The 21,991-nt window shown below is 44.1% G+C and overlaps 2 protein-coding genes and 1 long non-coding RNA gene across 6 annotated transcripts; 1 reads left to right on the forward strand and 2 right to left on the reverse strand.

Moving 5' to 3' along the window:
• Positions 1-263: 263 nt before the first annotated feature.
• gca (grancalcin) lies at positions 264-9,125 on the reverse strand. 2 transcript variants are annotated; one of them, XM_027004629.3, is made up of 8 exons: positions 8,985-9,125; positions 6,030-6,266; positions 5,826-5,895; positions 5,572-5,615; positions 5,224-5,371; positions 4,488-4,601; positions 4,255-4,313; positions 264-740 (listed from the first exon to the last, which is right to left on the reverse strand). In XM_027004629.3, the coding sequence occupies exons 1-8, from the start codon at positions 9,006-9,008 to the stop codon at positions 714-716; spliced, it is 723 nt and encodes a 240-aa protein (XP_026860430.2). In that variant the 5' UTR covers positions 9,009-9,125; the 3' UTR covers positions 264-713. The 2 variants fall into 2 exon arrangements, with proteins under 2 accessions (XP_026860430.2, XP_081566347.1); XM_081710221.1 differs by lacking the exon at positions 8,985-9,125 and adding an exon at positions 6,404-6,421.
• A 774-nt stretch (positions 9,126-9,899) lies between these two features.
• On the reverse strand, positions 9,900-16,556 carry etv5b (ETS variant transcription factor 5b). Of its 3 annotated transcripts, none has more exons than XM_027004743.3 (12): positions 16,431-16,556; positions 15,156-15,232; positions 14,820-14,907; positions 14,673-14,720; positions 14,484-14,534; positions 13,356-13,479; positions 12,933-13,223; positions 12,156-12,445; positions 11,803-11,865; positions 11,415-11,653; positions 11,222-11,323; positions 9,900-11,075 (listed from the first exon to the last, which is right to left on the reverse strand). In XM_027004743.3, exons 2-12 carry the CDS (start codon positions 15,201-15,203, stop codon positions 10,857-10,859), a joined length of 1,563 nt encoding a protein of 520 aa, XP_026860544.2. In that variant the 5' UTR covers positions 15,204-15,232; positions 16,431-16,556; the 3' UTR covers positions 9,900-10,856. The 3 variants fall into 3 exon arrangements, with proteins under 3 accessions (XP_026860544.2, XP_026860542.2, XP_081566345.1); XM_027004741.3 differs by having other exon boundaries at positions 11,216-11,323; XM_081710219.1 differs by lacking the exon at positions 16,431-16,556 and having other exon boundaries at positions 11,216-11,323; positions 15,037-15,596.
• Positions 14,657-21,225, forward strand: LOC145656934 (uncharacterized). The gene is made up of 3 exons (XR_014122585.1): positions 14,657-14,796; positions 17,426-17,552; positions 21,034-21,225. It is a non-coding gene; the product is annotated as an uncharacterized LOC145656934 (long non-coding RNA).
• Positions 21,226-21,991: the final 766 nt, after the last annotated feature.

Genomic DNA, 21,991 nt, shown 5'->3' on the forward strand with positions numbered 1-21,991 from the left:
TTGTATATTATATTATTAGATATATTGTGTGTATGTTATTGTATATATTATATTATTAGATATAGTATGTTATTGTATATATTATATTATTATTATTATATATATTGTGTGTGTATGATGTAAGCCGATGAAAAGATTCTGCACATAATTTTTCTTAAATTTCATTATAATCTAATTCATTTGTTAGAAAAGTAATCAACTAATATATATATATATATATCACATAAATGTTCACGCATTCATACAAGCACAGTACACAAGTGTTAAAATGATAGACAATTTATTAATGTAAGTAAAATATGAAGGTCAAAAAACAGTGAAGATTGTGTGCAAAGATTAAATATAAAAACTCCTTTAGAGAGAAGGGAAACAAATGGCTTTACAATAGATTTTGTGTGTCAAAATGGTTTAATATTTTAAATTTACAAAAAATATATTACGCTGGCACAAATCATATATATATTTCTGCAGGTTGATATCGTCTGACCCACCCCTAAACCTTATGTGTACAGAGTATATCTCTCTCCGGGTTATTATTAACATATGTTTTAAAAAAGAAACCACTGGTACTTGCATGTTGACAGAGGTAGCCACGGGAAAGCTTGTAATCAACACAGATTTTATTTTGCACATTTGCACATTTGCTTCCACACTGTTGCAGAGCCTGAGCCTCCGGGCTGTCCCACACCCCCGGTGCAGTGTCTCCAATTGCCTTATATAGACATAGTGCACTGGATAAACTGCAGTGAAAACACACAAAGAGAAAGAGAAAGATGGAGGAGGGGAGGAGGTGCACACTGGTATGAGTCATAGTACGCACTGGTATAAGTCATAGTGCACACTGATATGTCATAATGTGCACTGGTATAAGTCATAATGTGCACTGGTATAAGTCATAGTACGCACTGGTATAAGTCATAGTGCACACTGATATGTCATAATGTGCACTGGTATAAGTCATAGTGCACACTGATATGTCATAATGTGCACTGGTATAAGTCATAGTGCACACTGATATGTCATAATGTGCACTGGTATAAGTCATAGTGCGAACTGGTATAAGTCATAGTGCACACTGGTATAAGTCATAGTACGCACTGGTATAAGTCATAGTACGCACTGGTATAAGTCATAGTGCACACTGATATGTCATAATGTGCACTGGTATAAGTCATAGTGCGAACTGGTATAAGTCATAGTGCACACTGGTATAAGTCATAGTACGCACTGGTATAAGTCATAGTGCACACTGGTATAAGTCATAGTGCACACTGATATGTCATAATGTGCACTGGTATAAGTCAGTGCACACTGATAAGTCATAGTGCACACTGGTATAAGTCATAGTGCACACTGATATGTCATAATGTGCACTGGTATAAGTCATAGTGCGAACTGATATGTCATAATGTGCACTGGTATAAGTCATAGTGCGAACTGGTATAAGTCATAGTGCACACTGATATGTCATAATGTGCACTGGTATAAGTCATAATGTGCACTGGTATAAGTCATAGTGCGAACTGGTATAAGTCATAGTGCACACTGATATGTCATAATGTGCACTGGTATAAGTCATAGTGCGAACTGGTATAAGTCATAGTGCATACTGGTATAAGTCAGTGCACACTAGTATAAGTCATAGTACGCACTGGTATAAGTCATAGTACGCACTGGTATAAGTCATAGTGCACACTGATATGTCATAATGTGCACTGGTATAAGTCATAGTGCGAACTGGTATAAGTCATAGTGCGAACTGGTATAAGTCATAGTGCACACTGATATGTCATAATGTGCACTGGTATAAGTCATAGTGCGAACTGGTATAAGTCATAGTGCATACTGGTATAAGTCAGTGCACACTAGTATAAGTCATAGTACGCACTGGTATAAGTCATAGTACGCACTGGTATAAGTCATAGTGCACACTGATATGTCATAATGTGCACTGGTATAAGTCATAATGTGCACTGGTATAAGTCATAGTGCGAACTGGTATAAGTCATAGTGCACACTGATATGTCATAATGTGCACTGGTATAAGTCATAGTGCGAACTGGTATAAGTCATAGTGCATACTGGTATAAGTCAGTGCACACTAGTATAAGTCATAGTACGCACTGGTATAAGTCATAGTACGCACTGGTATAAGTCATAGTGCACACTGATATGTCATAATGTGCACTGGTATAAGTCATAATGTGCACTGGTATAAGTCATAGTGCGAACTGGTATAAGTCATAGTGCACACTGATATGTCATAATGTGCACTGGTATAAGTCATAGTGCGAACTGGTATAAGTCATAGTGCATACTGGTATAAGTCAGTGCACACTAGTATAAGTCATAGTACGCACTGGTATAAGTCATAGTACGCACTGGTATAAGTCATAGTGCGAACTGGTATAAGTCATAGTGCGAACTGGTATAAGTCATAGTGCATACTGGTATAAGTCATAGTGCACACTGATATGTCATAATGTGCACTGGTATAAGTCATAGTGCGAACTGGTATAAGTCATAGTGCATACTGGTATAAGTCAGTGCACACTAGTATAAGTCATAGTACGCACTGGTATAAGTCATAGTACGCACTGGTATAAGTCATAGTACGCACTGGTATAAGTCATAGTGCGAACTGGTATAAGTCATAGTGCGAACTGGTATAAGTCATAGTGCATACTGGTATAAGTCATAGTGCACACTGATATGTCATAATGTGCACTGGTATAAGTCATAGTGCGAACTGGTATAAGTCATAGTGCATACTGGTATAAGTCATAGTGCGAACTGGTATAAGTCATAGTGCGAACTGGTATAAGTCATAGTGCATACTGGTATAAGTCATAGTGCACACTGATATGTCATAATGTGCACTGGTATAAGTCATAGTGCGAACTGGTATAAGTCATAGTGCATACTGGTATAAGTCATAGTGCATACTGGTATAAGTCATAGTGCGCACTAGTATAAGTCATAGTACGCACTGGTATAAGTCATAGTGCACACTGATATGTCATAATGTGCACTGGTATAAGTCATAGTGCGAACTGGTATAAGTCATAGTGCATACTGGTATAAGTCATAGTGCATACTGGTATAAGTCATAGTGCGCACTAGTATAAGTCATAGTACGCACTGGTATAAGTCATAGTGCACACTGATATGTCATAATGTGCACTGGTATAAGTCATAGTGCGAACTGGTATAAGTCATAGTGCATACTGGTATAAGTCATAGTGCATACTGGTATAAGTCATAGTGCGCACTAGTATAAGTCATAGTACGCACTGGTATAAGTCATAGTGCACACTGATATGTCAATGTGCACTGGTATAAGTCATAGTGCGAACTGGTATAAGTCATAGTGCATACTGGTATAAGTCATAGTGCGCACTAGTATAAGTCATAGTACGCACTGGTATAAGTCATAGTGCACACTGATATGTCATAATGTGCACTGGTATAACTCATAGTGCGAACTGGTATAAGTCATAGTGCGAACTGGTATAAGTCATAGTGCATACTGGTATAAGTCATAGTGCGCACTAGTATAAGTCATAGTACGCACTGGTATAAGTCATAGTACGCACTGGTATAAGTCATAGTACGCACTGGTATAAGTCATAGTACGCACTGGTATAAGTCAGTGCACACTGATATAAGTCATAGTGCACACTGGTATAAGTCATAGTGCGAACTGGTATAAGTCATAGTGCATACTGGTATAAGTTATAGTGCACACTGGTATAAGTTATAGTGCACACTGGTATAAGTCATAGTACGCACTGGTATAAGTCAGTGCACACTGATATAAGTTATAGTGCACACTGGTATAAGTTATAGTGCACACTGGTACAAGTCATAGTGTGGTTTGTGTATTATACTTTGGCAGTAATGCTTAATGAGTTCTCAAAGTGAAAGTCTGAACAGAGATTTCTGGACTTTTAAAAGCTCCTTTAAAACTATAAAAAGAGGTTAGCAGGGCTGATCTGTAACTCATGAAATGTAATTCTCTTTTTTGTTGCTGTGAAGCACTGAGTTGTATGAAAGGTGATGTATAAATAACAAAGAAACATCAAACTCCAACTGCAGCATTATGTCATTGTAAACACTCACAGACACGTTCACTTACGTCATCGTAAACACTCACAGACACGTTCACGTACGTCATTGTACAGAGTAAACACTCACAGACACGTTCACTTACATCATTGTACAGAATAAACAATCACAAACCCGTTCACTTACATCATCGTACTGGAAGTTTGCTGCTCCTTGATGCATAATGTCTCTCTTCCTGAAATGTTCTGCAGACAAACCCAAGTTGTGTAAGCACACACACTTACCACAGACCTCAATACCACAGCCTGTCTTTACTCACAATTCTCACAGTTTTTACTGCAAAGCCTGCTTAGTTGGTGGAGGAATAATTAGAGCTGTTCCTGCATTTCCACAGTGGCAGTGCTGATGTTCCCACTCACCTGTCATAGCACGCAGTTTCACACAGCAGGCCACGTAGTCATCAAAATAGATTCTGCCCCCGCGACTGTAGCGCATGATGATGCAGCCCAACGCCTGAGGACTCAGCCTGTACCCTGTAATCAGACCACAACACGAGTACAGCTACACAACAGCCCAGCAAGAGCATGTGCACTTTTATTGTGCAGGACCTAGGAGGTACAGGAATGTTATCCGATGGCATCATGCGTGTGTATAACCCTGCTAGTCTTCGATGAAGATGGAACTGTAGAAGAACATTTGAAGGAATCAGACAAGATAGAATAAATCAGACAGTCAGGCGTATGTGTGATATGAAATGATGTGATACTACTAAGGTCAAATACGTCTGGCTTTTAAAAGTCCGGTTTTAGAGATTCGTGTAAAACTGTTTTAAGTCCATAAATGACTGTGGAGTGCAGAAAATCTTTGAGATTAAGCTTTTCAAATCTCTCCTTAACAAGGTCCAGGGAAGAGGGTCTCTCACTTGTTTGCAATTTCATTCCCCTTGTGTTTAAGCTTATGCAATGCCCAGAGTAAGGCATTCCCAACCAAGCCTGAACTTCCGGGATGCGACCTAGAGGAGTGCAGTGATGGGATTTAGCGATGTAGCTTTTGTTTGGAGCAGAAACACACCCCAGCTCTGTTGTTGGTGTAAATCTGCTCTAACCGGTTCAGCGGTGCAGCATTACCCCAACCCCAGGCTGTTAGCCAACTCACCCATGCTTGCGATATTCTGAGACATCTCACGAGGTTCCAAAGTTCCACTGCGATCTTGGTCCATCATCACAAAGTTCTGTTTCCAGCTGTTCAGGGCACTGAAGAGCTCCTTAAACTCACTGAAGCCCATCGTACCTGAGGAATCTCTCTACAGAGGCAACGTTACGGAACTCCACAACACCGAAAATGTAGCCTGACGTACGGGACCGTTAACAGAGATGGTTCACTCCAGAAGTCAAAATAAGGGTTATGAAGCAATGAAGAATTTAAACTCTTGAAATAAGTCAATAGAGAAAGAAAAACAGAAAGATAAGAGTGAAGATCTGTGTCTGTTTGCGTGAAGGATACATCCAGCATGGCAATCATGACCTTGCACGTGTCCAAGCTGAACGCTGCACACAAAGGTCAGAGTTTAGCTACAGGAAATAAGGCACATCTGTTCAACCAGCAGGGTACTGGTAGAGTTTAGTAGCATGCACAGTACGATATTTAACAGAAACAGAACAACTCTGTTTCCATTTCCAAAGACAATTCTACAGTCTACGATAATTCCACGATATTTTGACAATTCCAGTGCTCAGCATTTTCTTCTCTGTACTTACGCATGTAGCTTCCACAGATCCCAGTCTGTGTTAAACATCTCTGCAGCTCCTCTGCATCCACCTCACCATCCTGACAACACAGGAAGTGTCATCATCATCATCATCATCGCCTCGCTCATGTAAACCGGGTGATCTGGCTCAGACATAACGAATCCAAGACTGTAAACGTGTGGCTGGCGACGTCACTGAGCATGTCTCTCTTACCAGGCCGGCAATGGCGATGAAGTAATCCCACATGGGGTCATAAGCAGGGGGCGTGCTGAAGGCACTGGGGTAGGCCCCATATCCTGCTACAGCAGGGTCATGCACAGGGGCCCCTGCCATGGCCATACCCTGGAAGGAAACCCCTGGCATGCCCGGCAACCCTGGCAACCCCGGCCTCCCTGGCAACCCCGGCAACCCCGGCAACCCCGGCCTCCCTGGCAACCCCAGACCACCACACTGGGGAGGAGAGAAAGAAACGAAAGAAAGAAAGAGAGAGAGAGAGAGACAAAGACACACATGTTCAGAAAACAGGAGATTGCAAATTTGAGTTTCTCCACAAAAGCACACACTTCCTGTTTCACAAACATCCTCACCAGTTAACACACCTGTTCCTGTGGCCATCAGCTGTCTGACATGCATTCAAAAAGAATGAAAAAAGTTAACTTAACAAACAAAAAATATAAAAATATATATTCCATACTCATTAAATAGGTCCTCTAGTGCCATTATTAGTTATTATATTATTAGTGCCATTATTAGTGCCTCTAGTGCCATTGATTAAAGAGGTTACCCGCCCCTCACTTTTACGTGTGGTGTACGTAGTACATTTCACACAGAAACTGTTCACCCCACCTACGTGACATTTCTACTTACACACACAGAAGGATGACTCACCACTTTTTTTGGAACTGCTTTTACATGTTTAACATGTTCAGACATGGTTTGATGCTAAAGTTAAGCGTTGACTACATATTCCACAACAGCAAGGTCTATGATTTCCTAGGAAGAAGCTAAGCATCTTTTATCTGATATCACACACATCACAAACCACATTCTGTCCACATTTAAGCAGGCGTGTCCACGACTATGACTGACTGTGGGATCATGACGGCGTGCGCATTGCTTCATATTATCATTTGTGACACTGCCTTCCATATTTCCAGCCATAAGAGGTGAAATTAAATAAAAATATTTTATTTCAGGAATTGCCATAAGAATTTATTTTATAATAAGACGTTCAATCCTTTTTCTCACTCATTTGAAAAGTCTGAATTATGGTGACCTTATAGCAGTAATAAATATTTGCATATTTGTAACTCAGAGTGAAGTGATGTCAGACGCACATGAGAGTCAATGAAGTGAACACAATAACTAACCAAACAGGGATATAACCACAATAGACAATACACAGCTGAGAAGATGGGGTAGCCTACACGCGCACGCACGCACACACACACACACACACACACACACACACACACACGCACACACGCACACACGCGCGCACACGCGCACGCACGCACGCACGCACGCGCACACGCACACGCACACGCACACGCACACGCGCACACACACACACACACACACGCGCACACACGCGCACACACACACACACACACACACACACACACTCACACACACACACACACACACACACACACACACACACACACACACGCGCACACACACACACACACACACACACACACACACACACACACACACACACACACACACACACACACACTCATGAAGTAAGACCACTTGTCTCACAGAAATCAGGGACTCCCAGTGACACCCAGATTAGCTATCAGGCCCCACTACATGACAACCAGACTCTGAAGTCGTGTTGTCAATCAGGCCTCAGAATTGTGGTAAAATAGTCTGAAAAATGGAAAATCACCTCTGTTGCAGCGTGTGGTAGACAAACGTTCCAAACCTGATATGTTTCTCTCTCAAAAGAAAGAGTCAAAAACTAAAATGTACAAGTTAAAGCTCCTGGATGTTGAACTGATGTTCTAATACTACCAATGTGTCCTGTTGTTGTAGTTTTAGCTTGCAACCTCTTCCCTTCTGTTCAGGTTACTCTGACCTCTACGCTGACCTGCACTCAGACTACAGAGCTCAACGTGGTCAGACTGAGCAGTGACCTTCACTCTTTAACTCCGCTGGTCATCCACACAGGGACATGAGTCCACACGTCCCACATGCGTCAGCTTGTCAGCAAGATTTCTACTCTGGAATTCAAAAGAGCCAGTAACGTTTTAGATGTAGGACAAAATGGTGTTTAACTTTTAACATTTCGTGACAGAAGCGATTTACAAATGACGCGTTATTTCAGTGTTCTATGCCAGACTAAATTATTCTGCAGTGAAATATATGCGATTACCGAGCATCTGGGTCCAAACCTAAGCGCTTTCCTCCTGACTGAAAACCTTAGCAGCACAGCGGCCTGTGTGGGACAGCTGGGAGTTTTTAAAAATCATATCATATCATATATACATATATATATATATATATATATATATATATATATATATATATATATATATATATAAAATTATTATTATTATTATTATTATTTGCTGAACATGTAGCCAGGAAAGCCCTCCCTGATTTTCTAAATGAGTTTCAGAACTCCCTAAACTCGCCCTCACACGCGGCCCATGCTCAGCCTCTCTGACCGGACCCGGAAAATTTAGTTTAGTCTCCTGCTTTGGGAGTTTTCTAAGGTTGGAGGAGCTCTGCAAAGACGAAAGCGAGTAGAGCACGAGCATGGAGCGCGTGCAGGAGCGCGTGTAGGAGCGCTGGCCTGCCGAGCTCGCGAGTCTCCCGTTAACGATCAGCGTCGTTTACCGGAAGAACATTTGGAAGGTTTGCAGGCTCTTCCTTCTTCCCCGATGAACGTGTATATCTCGGATAATTGTGAACGAGAAAACGAAAATCTAATACTAAGATAAAAGCGGTGGCGCAGGACCGAGAGGTTTCCAGGAGACCGGGAGGATCTGAGCATAAATGCGTACTTTCATTTTAAGTGAACCTTACTACAGTTTTACTTATTCGAAACATTTTCCTCCAACTAGAACAGATAAATATTTATTTTAAAATTCTAACGAGCTAGTTAATTATTTTTCTATCTTCACGAAATAAAACATTTCAAACATAATAACTCACTCCGCCGTATCCTGGGTATGACATGACGTGGAACCACTATCCTGGAGCTGGAGCTGCTCAGACTGGAGGAGCAGCTGTGCGGAGCTGTGAGGAGCCTGGTACTGTCGCACCTCCTCCTGCACTAACTGGACACGATCATCCGACGAACAGGAAAGGGCGGCAACATCTGGACTTCTTCGGGAGAGCACCACTCGCTAATGAATAAAAACAAAATTATAAAAATGTTTTTGGGAGTAAGTTGGAATTATTGTAATTATTAATTATTATTGTAACTATTATTTTCAACTGTCTATATGCCACACCTCATACCTTAGTCACAGCGCACCCGTAGTTCACGGTCATGGAAGTTGAACTATGATATTTCGACAGCAGAGGGCGCCAGAGGTCTGCTTACAATCGCAGAGGCAACTGCACGTCCCGGAGCCTCTAAATTTCACCGCTTGCAGGGTTTTCATCTTTAATGTAAATTAATTATTCTAGTTTCAGATGTAAAATGCAGGAACATTGGAACAATTGCTTTAAAGCATTTGATTGATGACTTTTTATTACCATGTTTGCTCGTTATTAACAGACAGGTTGCCACCCTTCCTGTGAAATATCGTTTATTTCATTGTTATTTGCAGCCTTCTTGACTAGGGCACAATTAGAAATAGATTTGAATCTCAGACTGTGTGCAGTACACTGTACCTAACAGCCTCAGTCTACTGCCACTACAGGAGTGAACGTGTGCACCGCAACGTTCACTACACGAGTGGTGATGTGAGTTCCTGCGCTCTGCCCTCACTCCCACAGCACTGCATTAATAGCGTAGACAGATGAGCAGGCATCAGGTACAGTCACCACACCTGCCATGGGCTCTGGGGGATTCTTGTACTTCAGTGGATCTTAAAATAAAACATCAACCTTTACACAGACTTTTAGTGAAGCAGAAAAGATTTTATTGTTCCCAGTTCAGGTTGTAAATCTTAATATTGGAGGTAGGGGCACAGGGGAGAAGCCCAGGAGACGCGTCTCTTGCTGCCATAGAAAAATTAGTTCTGCTTACAGCAAGTCGGCTGTTCCGGATCCTGCTTCACACATTACTGCGCAAGGAGGGCTGTGACCTTTAGACAGAAACTGCACCACAATGCAACTTCTCACGTCCACTCCGCCTTGGACAAGCTCAGTGGTTGTGATCATGTCCTGAACTTAAGGTTAAGCACAGAAACAAACTCCCAGTGTGTTTTTTTGCATGCATTATACTGTTGCTTTAGTCATATATGTGTGTGTGTGTGTGTTCTTTATCTCGATTGAGCCTGAGTGCATTTCCCTCTCCACTGTGCAAAGTGACCGGAATTACAGTGACAACTGCCTGGGATTGATCTTATGCAAGCACAAAACCATATGCAGACACTGCAAAAATATATAATATACAGATTATACCCATACCAACCAGTCTACAAAAGCAGAAAGCATGCACTCCCTCTGGCTGGTAACAGCACATACAGCTCCAATAAAATGCCAATCTTTCATATTAAGATGGGTTTTATACTCTCTACGTTGACAGCATTAGAGGAGCACTGGTACAGTTTATCAAAGCCTCTTTAGAAATCGCACTAAAGCAGAGCGTTGAAACAGACAGCAGGCTCTACGCGGAGGAAACCGCACAGACGTCGCTCTCAAAATATATTTATACATAGAAAATCAGCGCTTATCAAAAAATACAGAGTACCTTTACGATTATTTTTCATTGATAAAGGAAAAAAACAAAAACAAAAAAAGCCCCGCTGTCATTCCAGAAGAAAGTGTGCAGAGTGTGTGTTTGACAGTGGGAATGTCAGTGAGCTGTGGAGCTGTAATAATCGGAGAATCTGGACCGGAGGCGCATTCAGTTCAGAACACGTATCCGTCAGGGAGAGGGAGCGCTGCCAAGCACTGATCCCGCCCCTCACCAGGAAAAGGTGCTCCGACCGCCTCGTCATAGTGGGGCAGGGAGAAAGGGTCGTCTTCAGGGTCAGCTTTTAGGCTCGGACGTCGGTTATCGGGAAAAGCCATGGAGAACAGCGCCTCTGGATCACAGACAAACTTGTAGACGTACCGCTCGCCTGCCACCTGCAGTTAATCAAAATTCCAACAGGCAAAACAGAGAAAAGTGAGCCTTGGGTGGGGCTGGGAGCAGCTGGGAGCTGCCAGGAGTGGCTGTGGGTAGATGATGGTGTCTTTTGGGTAACAGGGAGGGAACGGGAACGTGCCTTTACCTTCTGCATGATCCCCTTCTCATAGTAGTAGCGCAGGGAGCGGCTCAGCTTGTCGTAGTTCATGGCAGGTCTGTTTTTCTGAACACCCCAGCGTCGTGCCACCTGCACACACACACACAGGCACGCATCAACACATGCAGACAGCCAAACAGATGAGGACCCTTCCCACAAATCCTGGCTGGGGCAGGCTGACCTCTTCCGGCTCAATGAGCTTGAACTCGAGGCCGCGGCCAGTCCATGCGATGAAGTGACTGTTGGACGGGTCGTCCAACAGGGTGACCAGGAACTGCCAGAGCTGCAGGGAGCCCCGTCTCTGGTATGGTGGTCCCTCCCTAAACCCCGCCCCCTCCTTTTTGGGCTTGGCATCGGTGTGTTCGGGCACCACGCACGCGTCGTCGTAGTAGAGGCTGGGGTCTGCGTCATACATGAGCCCTGCGCCCGGGGAAATGCCAGGAGCTAGAGTTAACACCACACTCTGTAACCATGACACCCACATCACAGTACAACCACAGATAAACGGCATCTGCCCAACAGGCACAGTCGCTGCTCACAGTCCAGATGATGTGCGATTTTTCTTTTACCTTCACTGCTGGCCCGACAGAAGCTCAGCGTCTTTACGAAGGACGACTGGCACTTGTGCTGCTCTGAAATAAAGAGACTCAAATCAGCCTGTTCTGTTCACAGAACCTGTGAGCACAACCACCTGCTGCCACAGGGGAGCACTTCCCTTCAAGTGTGACAAACGACCGTAACACACCGTTCTACCCAGACTGAAACTCGTCTGAGCTAGCAGAATCCACTGTTACATCTCACCATCTCCAGCAAGTGGAGACAAAGGAGAGCAGGACGAGAGGAACGAGAGGAACAGCTATGAAGCAAGCGGGAAGACTCTGTAGCTATTCCTGCCTCCGACAATCCCACCATCCTTGCTCACCTGTGTCAAAGCCGAAGTCTCCGGGCTCCTGTTTGATGGTTTGGTGATGGAACGCCAGCCCGTTACTCGCCCCTGTGCTGGACGCGCTGGGATCAGGGTAGCGAGGGTCCACCATCTCCTGCTTAAATGCCTGCGGATCAACAGGGATGAGCGGCTCCGACATCTGCCGGTGGTATGGGGGCCGGCGGTCGCGGGGGAAGGGCTGGGGGATCTTTGGGGGGAACGGCGTCAAGCAGCGGCTCTCTGGCCGAGGGGACAGCAGACACGGTTCTGAAAGCTGTCTGTGGAACCTGGAAACAAAAAAAAATCACAGACAGGAAACAAAAAATTCAGCACCCAAGGACACGCACCAAGGTCGGAAGAAAGGATCAAACGATTTTCTGGAGTTAAATCTCAGGATAAGACCGTTGGGTTCCAGGTCAGACTTTAAGAGGTCGATACGCAACATCACAGCCTGAACTGATTACAGCACAGACCGTCCAACACCACAGGCCAACTGACAAAGCAGTAGAATCAAGGCCCTCCCTTTAAAAGTAGAGTTAATAATGATGAAAAACTCATGTTCCTCACATAACTGAAAGAGCAACACGCATGCAGGCACACAAAAAGAACCGAACATGAGAAACATTTCCGAGTTATGTGTTCAAAAAGCACAGCGGGGTGTAGTGACAGACGGAGGGTGGTTTTATTAGGTACCAAGACAACAAAAGACGTCCCCCTTCAACAGTGTATAGATCCCAGTGCCAGAGGACCCAAAACGGCTCAGGGACAGCATACCTGTGGTCTGTGCTGTAGGGGGCATCTGGGTTACTGACAGGTGGGCGGGGCATGGCAAAAGGTGGGCTTTGTCTGTGAACAGAGGTCTGTGTTCTCTCGTACGGCTGATTAAGACATGTGTGGGTGTGACCAGGCAAGGCTGGCAGCCTCTGTGTCCGAGCATGGACTGGGGGCGTGGTTCTCCTCTGCAGGGGGTGGGACTGTGTGTTGTGGGAGGGGTCACAAGGTGAGACAGGGGTGGAGGGTGGAGTCAGTGGCCTGTTGAAGCCGAGCGACTTCCTGTCATAGGCACTGAGAAAGACAAAAAACTCCCATGAGTGCATTTCATACAGTAGCAAGTTTATTTTTCTTTTAATTTACTGTTGCTGTATTTTAAAGGAGGAGTTATCAGTATACAGATTAGTGCAGCAGGGGCACACGCACCTGTAGTTGTAAAGGCACTTCTCAGCACACGGCGCGAGCCTTGGCTCTTGCCCACAGGGGGAGAACACTCTGCTGGGACCCGTTTCCCTTTTCACTTTAGTTTGAGGAGGACCATGGAACATCACTGCAGCAGCAAACAAACAAACAAACAAAAACAAACAAACAAGTCATTTATACATGACTGACTGAATAACTGGATCAAGTGTGATGTTGTCCTGATCTGAAAAATCTGACCCTCAGTAATCTACTCTGTACTGGGTTTTATGAGAGGAAAAAAAAAGACACTGAACAGCAACAACAAAGTTCCTTCCGAATCCAGCATCACAGGATATTGGGACCTCTAAACTGAAACACAATCTCCATGGAAACAGTTTGTCTGTGCCAGGGCATGGTAAGAGGGAGAGTCTGCAAGAGTAACGAGCCCTCTGCCAGACACACACAGACACACACACTTATTAAAATGCAAAATGAAGTGTGTGTGTGAGTGGGGGGGGGGTGGGGGAGTGTAACAAGAGTAACAACTAGACCAGTGTTCAGCACATAATGAAGTGTGTGTGTGTGTGTGTGTGTGTGTGTGTATATTCTGATCCATTAAAATGTCACTTAGCTAAAGGCTGTAGTGATTTACAGCACTGCAGTAATACAGTGGGGCCTGCGTAACCCCTGTGCCAAGCACACACACACACACCACTCCAAACTTTCAAAATTTATGCACAGAAGTCAAGGCCTGTGCAAAACATCTGGAAGCCCAAAGGCACTCAAGCAAAAAAAAAAAAAAAACAAAAAAAAAAAAAAAACCCACACAGCAGCCTCCCAATGGCCCTGAAGAGGGACTTCAGGCCCCAAGGAACTGGGTTTAACTGTACACACCAGATGATAAAAAAAAACCTGAATATCAAATCAAGGCTCAGCATTAAAGTTGCCAATCTGGGTATTAATGTTTTCTGGCAAAGGTTATTAAATGTGTGACCTTTTTTATAGCTGGGTCCATGGTCCATACACAGTGGAACTTACCCCCCAGACCTCTATTAATAATTCATGAAACACACGTAAATGAGCAACACTACTGGCCACCCCACACTCAATCCCATCCCTGCCTGCGCTCATGTTTTAGCATCAGATACTCACAGTTATCTGACTGGAAATCTGGAACAAACTGTTCATCATCGGGTACTTGGGCTAGAGACAGAAGCACAATAAGGGGAGATCAGCCTGGTTCTGTCTGGATGTGTGAGAGAGGAAGGACACTACAAAACTAAACATATTACACCAAGACCCAGCGAATGAGGGAAACGGTGGATGTGAACTGGAACTCACCTTCTGCAATCCAGATCTCTTGCAACTGCCTGAGGTCCTGGAAGAGCTCTGTGGGATGAGGGAGGTTGCATGTTCACGCGCGACAGTCATGGGATCGGGATGTTGTTCAAACGGCCACAGTAAGGTAAGGGACTCATGATCTGTTACCTTCAGTGTCCTGGGCGAGCTCACTGTCCAAACACTTACGCTTCCTGTCACTCAAAGACCTGGAGGAAGGTTCCTCGGGATGGCATCTCTGTGGACACGGAGGGCTAAGTTTAGCAGCAGACAGCACTCAGGCACCCACAACCATCACTCTCAACAACAACTACTACTACTCCTCATATTTATATATAGCGCTTTTCAAAGACCCAAAGTTACTTACTATAGTCAGTACATCACCCACAATCATCACCAAAGACTTATTTTAAAGGAGGGCAGCAGGAAAGAGCCTGCACTGCACTTCCTCATGCACTGGGAACGAGCAGAAGACTGGGCACTCACGCTGGGTGGCACCACAAACGGGACCTGCTGGTCATAAAAGCCACTCATGCTGTAGTTTCACCGGCGTGGCTGACAGACTGGGGAGAGAGAGAGAGAGAGAGAGAGTGAGATTGGGAGAGGGTGGGTCCTCTCATGTGGATCTCACCTCGCCTGGTGGGTCCTGGTGTAGAGAGAGCAAAGAAAAGCCAAGGCTCCCCCAGCTGTCTGGACATCTCAACCCTGACAGGACAAGACCAAGTGTCCCTTTGATCTGGGAGCGCTTGACTCGTTTGTTTATTTGGTGACGCACGCAGTCCTGTAGCGCGCGGCGCTCTCCTCAGAGGGACACGCGTACACACCACAGTTTAAGCCTCGTGGTACAGACAGGGGGTGCCTTACGTAATCACACACAGCCATCTGCTGCCCACGGAGCCTCTAAGCCTGACTGGCAGAAACGAGCGACTCAGCCGCTCTGCGTACACAAATCCTTTAACGCTCGTGCAGCACTACGCCCACCACATGCGCAACATGGCTCACCTGGTCACGTAAAAGGTTTATGTTGACCGCGGTGTCACACGTACATACTGCCCCTGACGCACGTACCATTAACCGTTTTACTGCTGCGAGGCCAAGGGACCTGCAGATTTCGCGAGCTCCCTGCCAGAACATGATGTGATTAAGTGATCCTCGTTAATGTTATTGCTTCTTCTAGATGATCACGAATTCCTGAGCGTGTACACATAGACTGCAAGTTGAACATTTACACACACGAGACAAAAGATCTTTGGTCGAGCCTTTGATGGACACAAACTGGCATATTTAGTTTGGGGAGGTTTAAAGCGGCTTGTTTTTAAAAGGTGGCAGGAAAGGGTTAATTCTGGAAGCCTTTGAGTTCAGGAAGTTCAGCGCCTCGCGCTATGCCCCTCCTCGCGGGCCGCTTGTTTTTCTCAATGAAGTGGAATTTGATGCTTCGTGCGCTGCGCGAACCCTCCAGTCACATAAACCCACAGAGGCATCTGGCGAAACCAGCAACGCTGGCCTCGGATCACACACATATTACCACATCTACATATGTCTGTGGAGCAAAAATAACCAAACGCTTTAAACACTGAGAAAACAAACAGAAAATGGTTGACCAAAATTTGCGCAAAGAAAATGGCGCTCGCTCCAAAAGCCCCGAGGATAAACTCTGCAAGTCATTTCAACTTCGTGAAAATAAAATGCAAGCAACGAAATGCATGCAAGTCTATGGCAAAGCACCGCAGAACAGTAGCGTGCGGTATGCAAAACACTCACCTTTCAGTGATTTAAGCCTTTGATTTAACTAAAAAGCTCGAGCGATTTCTTAAATCCCAATAAAACCCAACGCGCGCAGACCAGCGCTGCACTCCGCGCGCACAGATTTTTCTCAATGGATCTCCTACTTTTCTGAAAGGGCAGGCTTAACCCTGGAATGCGCGCTCATTGGCTAGCTCCTCACGCCATTCATGACGGTAACCAATGGGTGCCCTGAAATTACTTAGGTCTGTATTAGGCCACTCGAAGCCAATCGCTGCCGGAAGCGGTCCTGTTTTTATGAATGGCTTGGTTTCATTCAAAAACCAGATGTTTCTCCACCGTGGACACTGTTTAAAGGGGCAGCTACACAAAGCCAAACTCCCTTCTGTCGGATTCCAGTATTTGCGTATCTTTAATGTTTTAGAAATATATATTAATCCAGTACATTCCATAATTATTTTTCATTAAGTGAATTCGCAGAATACTATTGCTTTGTATTGCTAAATCTAATGAAGTTTTCAAATTTCAACATCTATTAACTGAAAGCACACAGTGTAGGAACCTGGAGTAGTTACCCATAAAACATAAACTAACTTAACAAGATATTTCTTCCAACATTAACTTTATTTACATTAACAAGAAGCTCTCTCTTAAAAATCAATACATAATCCAACATATTTTCAGAACATGGAGAGTTAACCCTGGATTATGTGGAGAAAAACTGGCAGAAGCATCTGATCATTACAACAGCAACATCCTCTCCAGTGATTGTGCATGATGACAATGTCTTAGAAACTACTGACCAAATGTATAATTACAGACATAGATATGTCACTGTCCACTCGAGATAATCGCAACACATGAGAGAAGACCAACAGTTCATGCATACTGTATCAAACAAAACTGGTCCGGTTTATCCGGTTTATCTTTGGGGGAGGGGTGGGGAGGTACTCCAGGACAAGACCATCCTTTAGTCTCTGATGAATAGTCTCTAATATGGTAGTCTGTTATAGTGTGTTCTTCAAAGGAATGGAATATCCCTACAGCTGACAGGAACGCCCGGAATGTGTCCAGCACTGGGAACTACCGTGGGCCCTCAATGGACCGGGACTAATCATGAAAGCCACGTACAAATGAAAAGTGAGATCACATATTCCTCTAACCTTTTTATGATTTGCCAACATAGCATGATTCACTGTGTGTGTGTGTGTGTGTGTTTGTGTGTGTATGAGAGAGAGAGAGAAAGAGCGAACATGCAGGCCTACTATGTATTCACATACTCTTATAGTGACAATATTAAAGGCATGAATATTGCAAGCCTCTCTGTAAATAAGGTGATGAGTCATCGTTCTGTCATCTCTCTCTCTCTCTCTCTCTCTCTTCTCTCTCTCTCTCTCTCTCCATACTAAATTACAAAAGATCAGTTATAACTTGGAAATTCATTTTTAAATATATCATCTTTTCTGGAACAACTTAACCAAAGTCAGCATTATTAGCTAAACCAATCAGCTAAGTCAGTCATTATTTCCTTTATGTGTTTAGCCCTCTCTGGGGCTTTAGTGACGACTCCCCACTGTTTTATTGGCTCCTTTTATGACATGGAATCAGCTGTTTATCTTTGATGCATGTCATCGTGCTCCTGGTAACCTGAAAAAGTGGTTGCCATAGCACCATCTGATCCCAGGTCTTTTTTGCCCCTCACCAGGGGCCTGTTCTAAACATAGTACTGAAACATTTCTGTTATATAACACCTTCTTAAGGCTTATAGTTCTGAAAGCACACAAACCCCTCAGAGACTGCGAGCAGGCCATTATATTCCCTGGGAAAAAATAGTATGAAAACTGAAAAATAGTAGAGGAGTTCAGAAGCTGTTGTCACAGTCAGAGATGGCCTACACTGAAAAGGTCCCATTTGACAAATCAGTCAGTCAATGAATAAATGAATGAATCAATCAATTGGTCAATTAATCATTTTTGATGTTGCAGAACAGTTAATGTTGTACACTTATATTCTAAATGTTATATGAACCAGTGAAACTTACATAAAACTGATACAAGTGGCCAGAATCTGTGATACATTAACGTTAACATGTTTGTTCTTGTATATACATATATGCCAGACATTTGCTGCACTTAGACTGACGCACCCTCTCCAGACAAACTTCTTCCACACTGTTCATGAGGTTAGAACTTCTCAAGGCTCCCATTTTCCATATCGTTACTGACATAACTAAAATGATTTAGCATTACTGATAGCACCTGAGTGAAACTCACTTTCACTCACTGTTCTGTGTCCGGGAGATTTTCAATGCCACAATTTAATCCATCTGCGCAGCTCCAGATAGCACTCACCCACACATCCTCTTCTACAACCTGAATACTTCTGGTATCCATGGCTACACCTGAGAGAGAGAGAGAGAGAGAGAGAGAGAGAGAGAGAGAGAGAGAGAGAGAGAGAGAGAGAGAGAGAGAGAGAGAGAAACTGTTTCTTAATTCATGATTTCTCATACAAGGCTACACAAGCTAGTCTCTTCTTAGCATAATATCATATTAACATGACATGGTAAGCTACAATTTGAATGGTTGAATTTCATAAAGGTATTTCTTCATTCTAATATTACATCATCATGTTTTAAAGTTGAACTTTTGATACAGTAGCTATCATTTTATTAAATATCAGTTTAACTACTTTTTAGCTGTTTTCAATTAGATAATTTTATTTGAAGATCCAGAGATACAGAAATGTTAGTTCAACTTAGAACTGATGGTCATAAAAGACATTTTCCCCATGAAATTTGCATATATATAATTTTTTTACCCTTTCCTTAACTGATGCAACTGAATCTAACTTTACTTTCTGGGTTGATGGGCTCCTCAGCCTGTTCCTGCTTGCAGACGACAATAAGGACCACAGGCCAGTCTGTGCACGTCACCAGAATCACACATGCGAAATGTGATAGGACAGGCTCTGTGGCTTACTGCAGACAGGGGAGCAGAAGCATCTGTCAGTCCTTGACATCTCTCAAATACAGCTTGTGACCGTGTTGCTATAAAAACAAACAAACAAAATAGTGACGTTAAGTGCTGTGGTTTGAGTGATGCTCTATGCGAGAGGGAGTTCAGACTGCTAACCCTGGTAGGGGAGAGATGTATAAATATAAGCTGTCGAAATGGCCTGCCATGCTCAGGTACCCGCTGACAACCTCCCTGCAGCAGCTACTAGTGCTGCTTCCTCTACGGAAGCACAGAAAAACCCGAGCTGTGCTTCCATTAGCGCTTCCAAGATGGATGGAGCAGGGAGTCTCTCGTCCTACCACACCTTGGATGGACGTGTGCCTTAAGATGGTGGCTTTGATGCATGCTGAGGAGACATAAAAGACACTGCACTGGGTGCAGTAGGAGGACACTCCTGTCTCAGGCATAGGGATACACGGCTGTGCACCATAAGCTCAGTTGCCTTCAACTGTGGGGGACACGTCTGGAAGCCTGCAGCTGGTTTGGAGCCTCCACCCCGAGCTCTGCTGAAACCCAGCGTGGGTGCAGACTTCCACACTGCTGTCTTTGGTGTGTCTCTCTGTCTCTGGAACTCTGCTGCTTGCCCTGTACACTGTAACTAAGAGGGGAATAGAGTGAGGCAAAAGGGAACGAGAAGTTCAACACAATATGCAGGCAGACAGAAACACACGTGCGCGCACACACACACACACACACACGCGCGCGCACGCGTGCACACAAATACACACACACAGACGCGCGCACAAATACACACGCGCGCGCGCACACACACACACACATGCACGCACAAATACACACACACACGCGCACACACACACACACACACACAAATACACACACACACGCACAAATACACACACACGCGCGCGCACAAATACACACACACAGACACGCACAAATACACACACACGCGCGCGCACACACACACACACATGCACGCACAAATACACACACACACGCGCACACACACACACACACACACACACACAAATACACACACACACGCACAAATACACACACATGCGCGCACAAATACACACACACGCGCGCACACACACACACACACAAACACATACACACACGCACACACAAATACACACATGCACGCACGCACACACACATGCACGCACGCACACACATGCACGCACGCACACAAATACACACACACGCATGCACACAAATACACACACGCATGCACACACACACACGCACGCACACACACACACGCACACAAATACACACACACACATACACAAATACACACACACGCGCAAACACACACACGCACGCACGCATGCACACAAATACACACACACGCGCACACACACACTCGTGAACCTAAATCTTTCCCAGAGTATGCGATTGTAAATGCATTAATATTCAGATAAGGTGATCTAGATTAATAGTGGGCACACTTAAAGACTATCATGGTACAAAGTCCACAGCAGATTGGAAATAATTTTCCTCCAGCCAGACAATAACAACAAACATCAGTAATACCTCCCAATGTAATAACCTTTGAAAACTGTGCTTATCTCAGGCTGGGTATGAGAGGCTCTAATGAGACAGAAGCAATGTTATGATCTGGGCTTATTTCTGGCTGGCAGGTACTCACTGTATCCAGAGCACACAGAGACGTTCTTGAGTTCATCACACTCGACCAGACTGTCCCAGATGATGGTTGGCCACTGGTCCTCTTGTGGTGCAGGAACAGAGCAAAGCCATGACCCTACAGACACTGGCTGTGTTGCCGTCACCTCTGTGTACAGAGAATAAATCCTTTATACCCACATGCCATATAATTGTAGATCATTTGATGCGGTTAAATGTGTTAGCGATTTAATGATATTAGGAGCATAAAACATCAACAATCTACCACACTGAAGCAGTAACTAAGAGAAAAGATGGAAGGTCTGGGCATTATTAGGAATCACAGAACAGCAATCTTTCATTAACCGGCAACTAAATGTGTGTGCAGACGAGCCCTTCTTACCACTGGCAAGAAACGACAGAAGTGGATGAGCTCTCCAACAGGGGAAACGTGATGAGAGATGTGATGGCTGGGTTGTAACTAGCAGGTGTTTATGGATTTATGGTCAGTGAATCGGATGTTTTCTGAACAAATCTATGAACGTTGGCAATCTCATCTGCCAAGATCTGAGCCTGCTATTTTGATGAGTTCATCAGTTGCAGCCATAATAAACGAATACCGAGTGTCCAAGGCCTGCTTAATGAGATGAGATTTATACACTGGTGACTAGTAGTTCAGGTGCCAGTTCATCTACTCAGTCCAAAGAAACAGACTTCATTAAGTTTATTACACTGAACATTCGATTAGACCCAAGTTAAACATCCAAACATACATACTATACATGTTGTAACAGATAATAGAGGCAAACTGCTGCCAAGTTCACAGAGGCCTAACTAAAAAAAATACAGAATGATTAAATTCTGAAATATCTTCATTAGCGTAGCTGACTCTGTCTTCGCAGTCTTAAAGTGTCACAGTCGGTGTTCCTCATGTTCCTAAACCCCATAATTACACATTACTGCATTACTAGTGTG

This window comes from Electrophorus electricus, chromosome 3 (assembly GCF_041902795.1).
Source record: "Electrophorus electricus isolate QZ-2024a chromosome 3, ASM4190279v1, whole genome shotgun sequence".
Taxonomy (NCBI): domain Eukaryota; kingdom Metazoa; phylum Chordata; class Actinopteri; order Gymnotiformes; family Gymnotidae; genus Electrophorus; species Electrophorus electricus.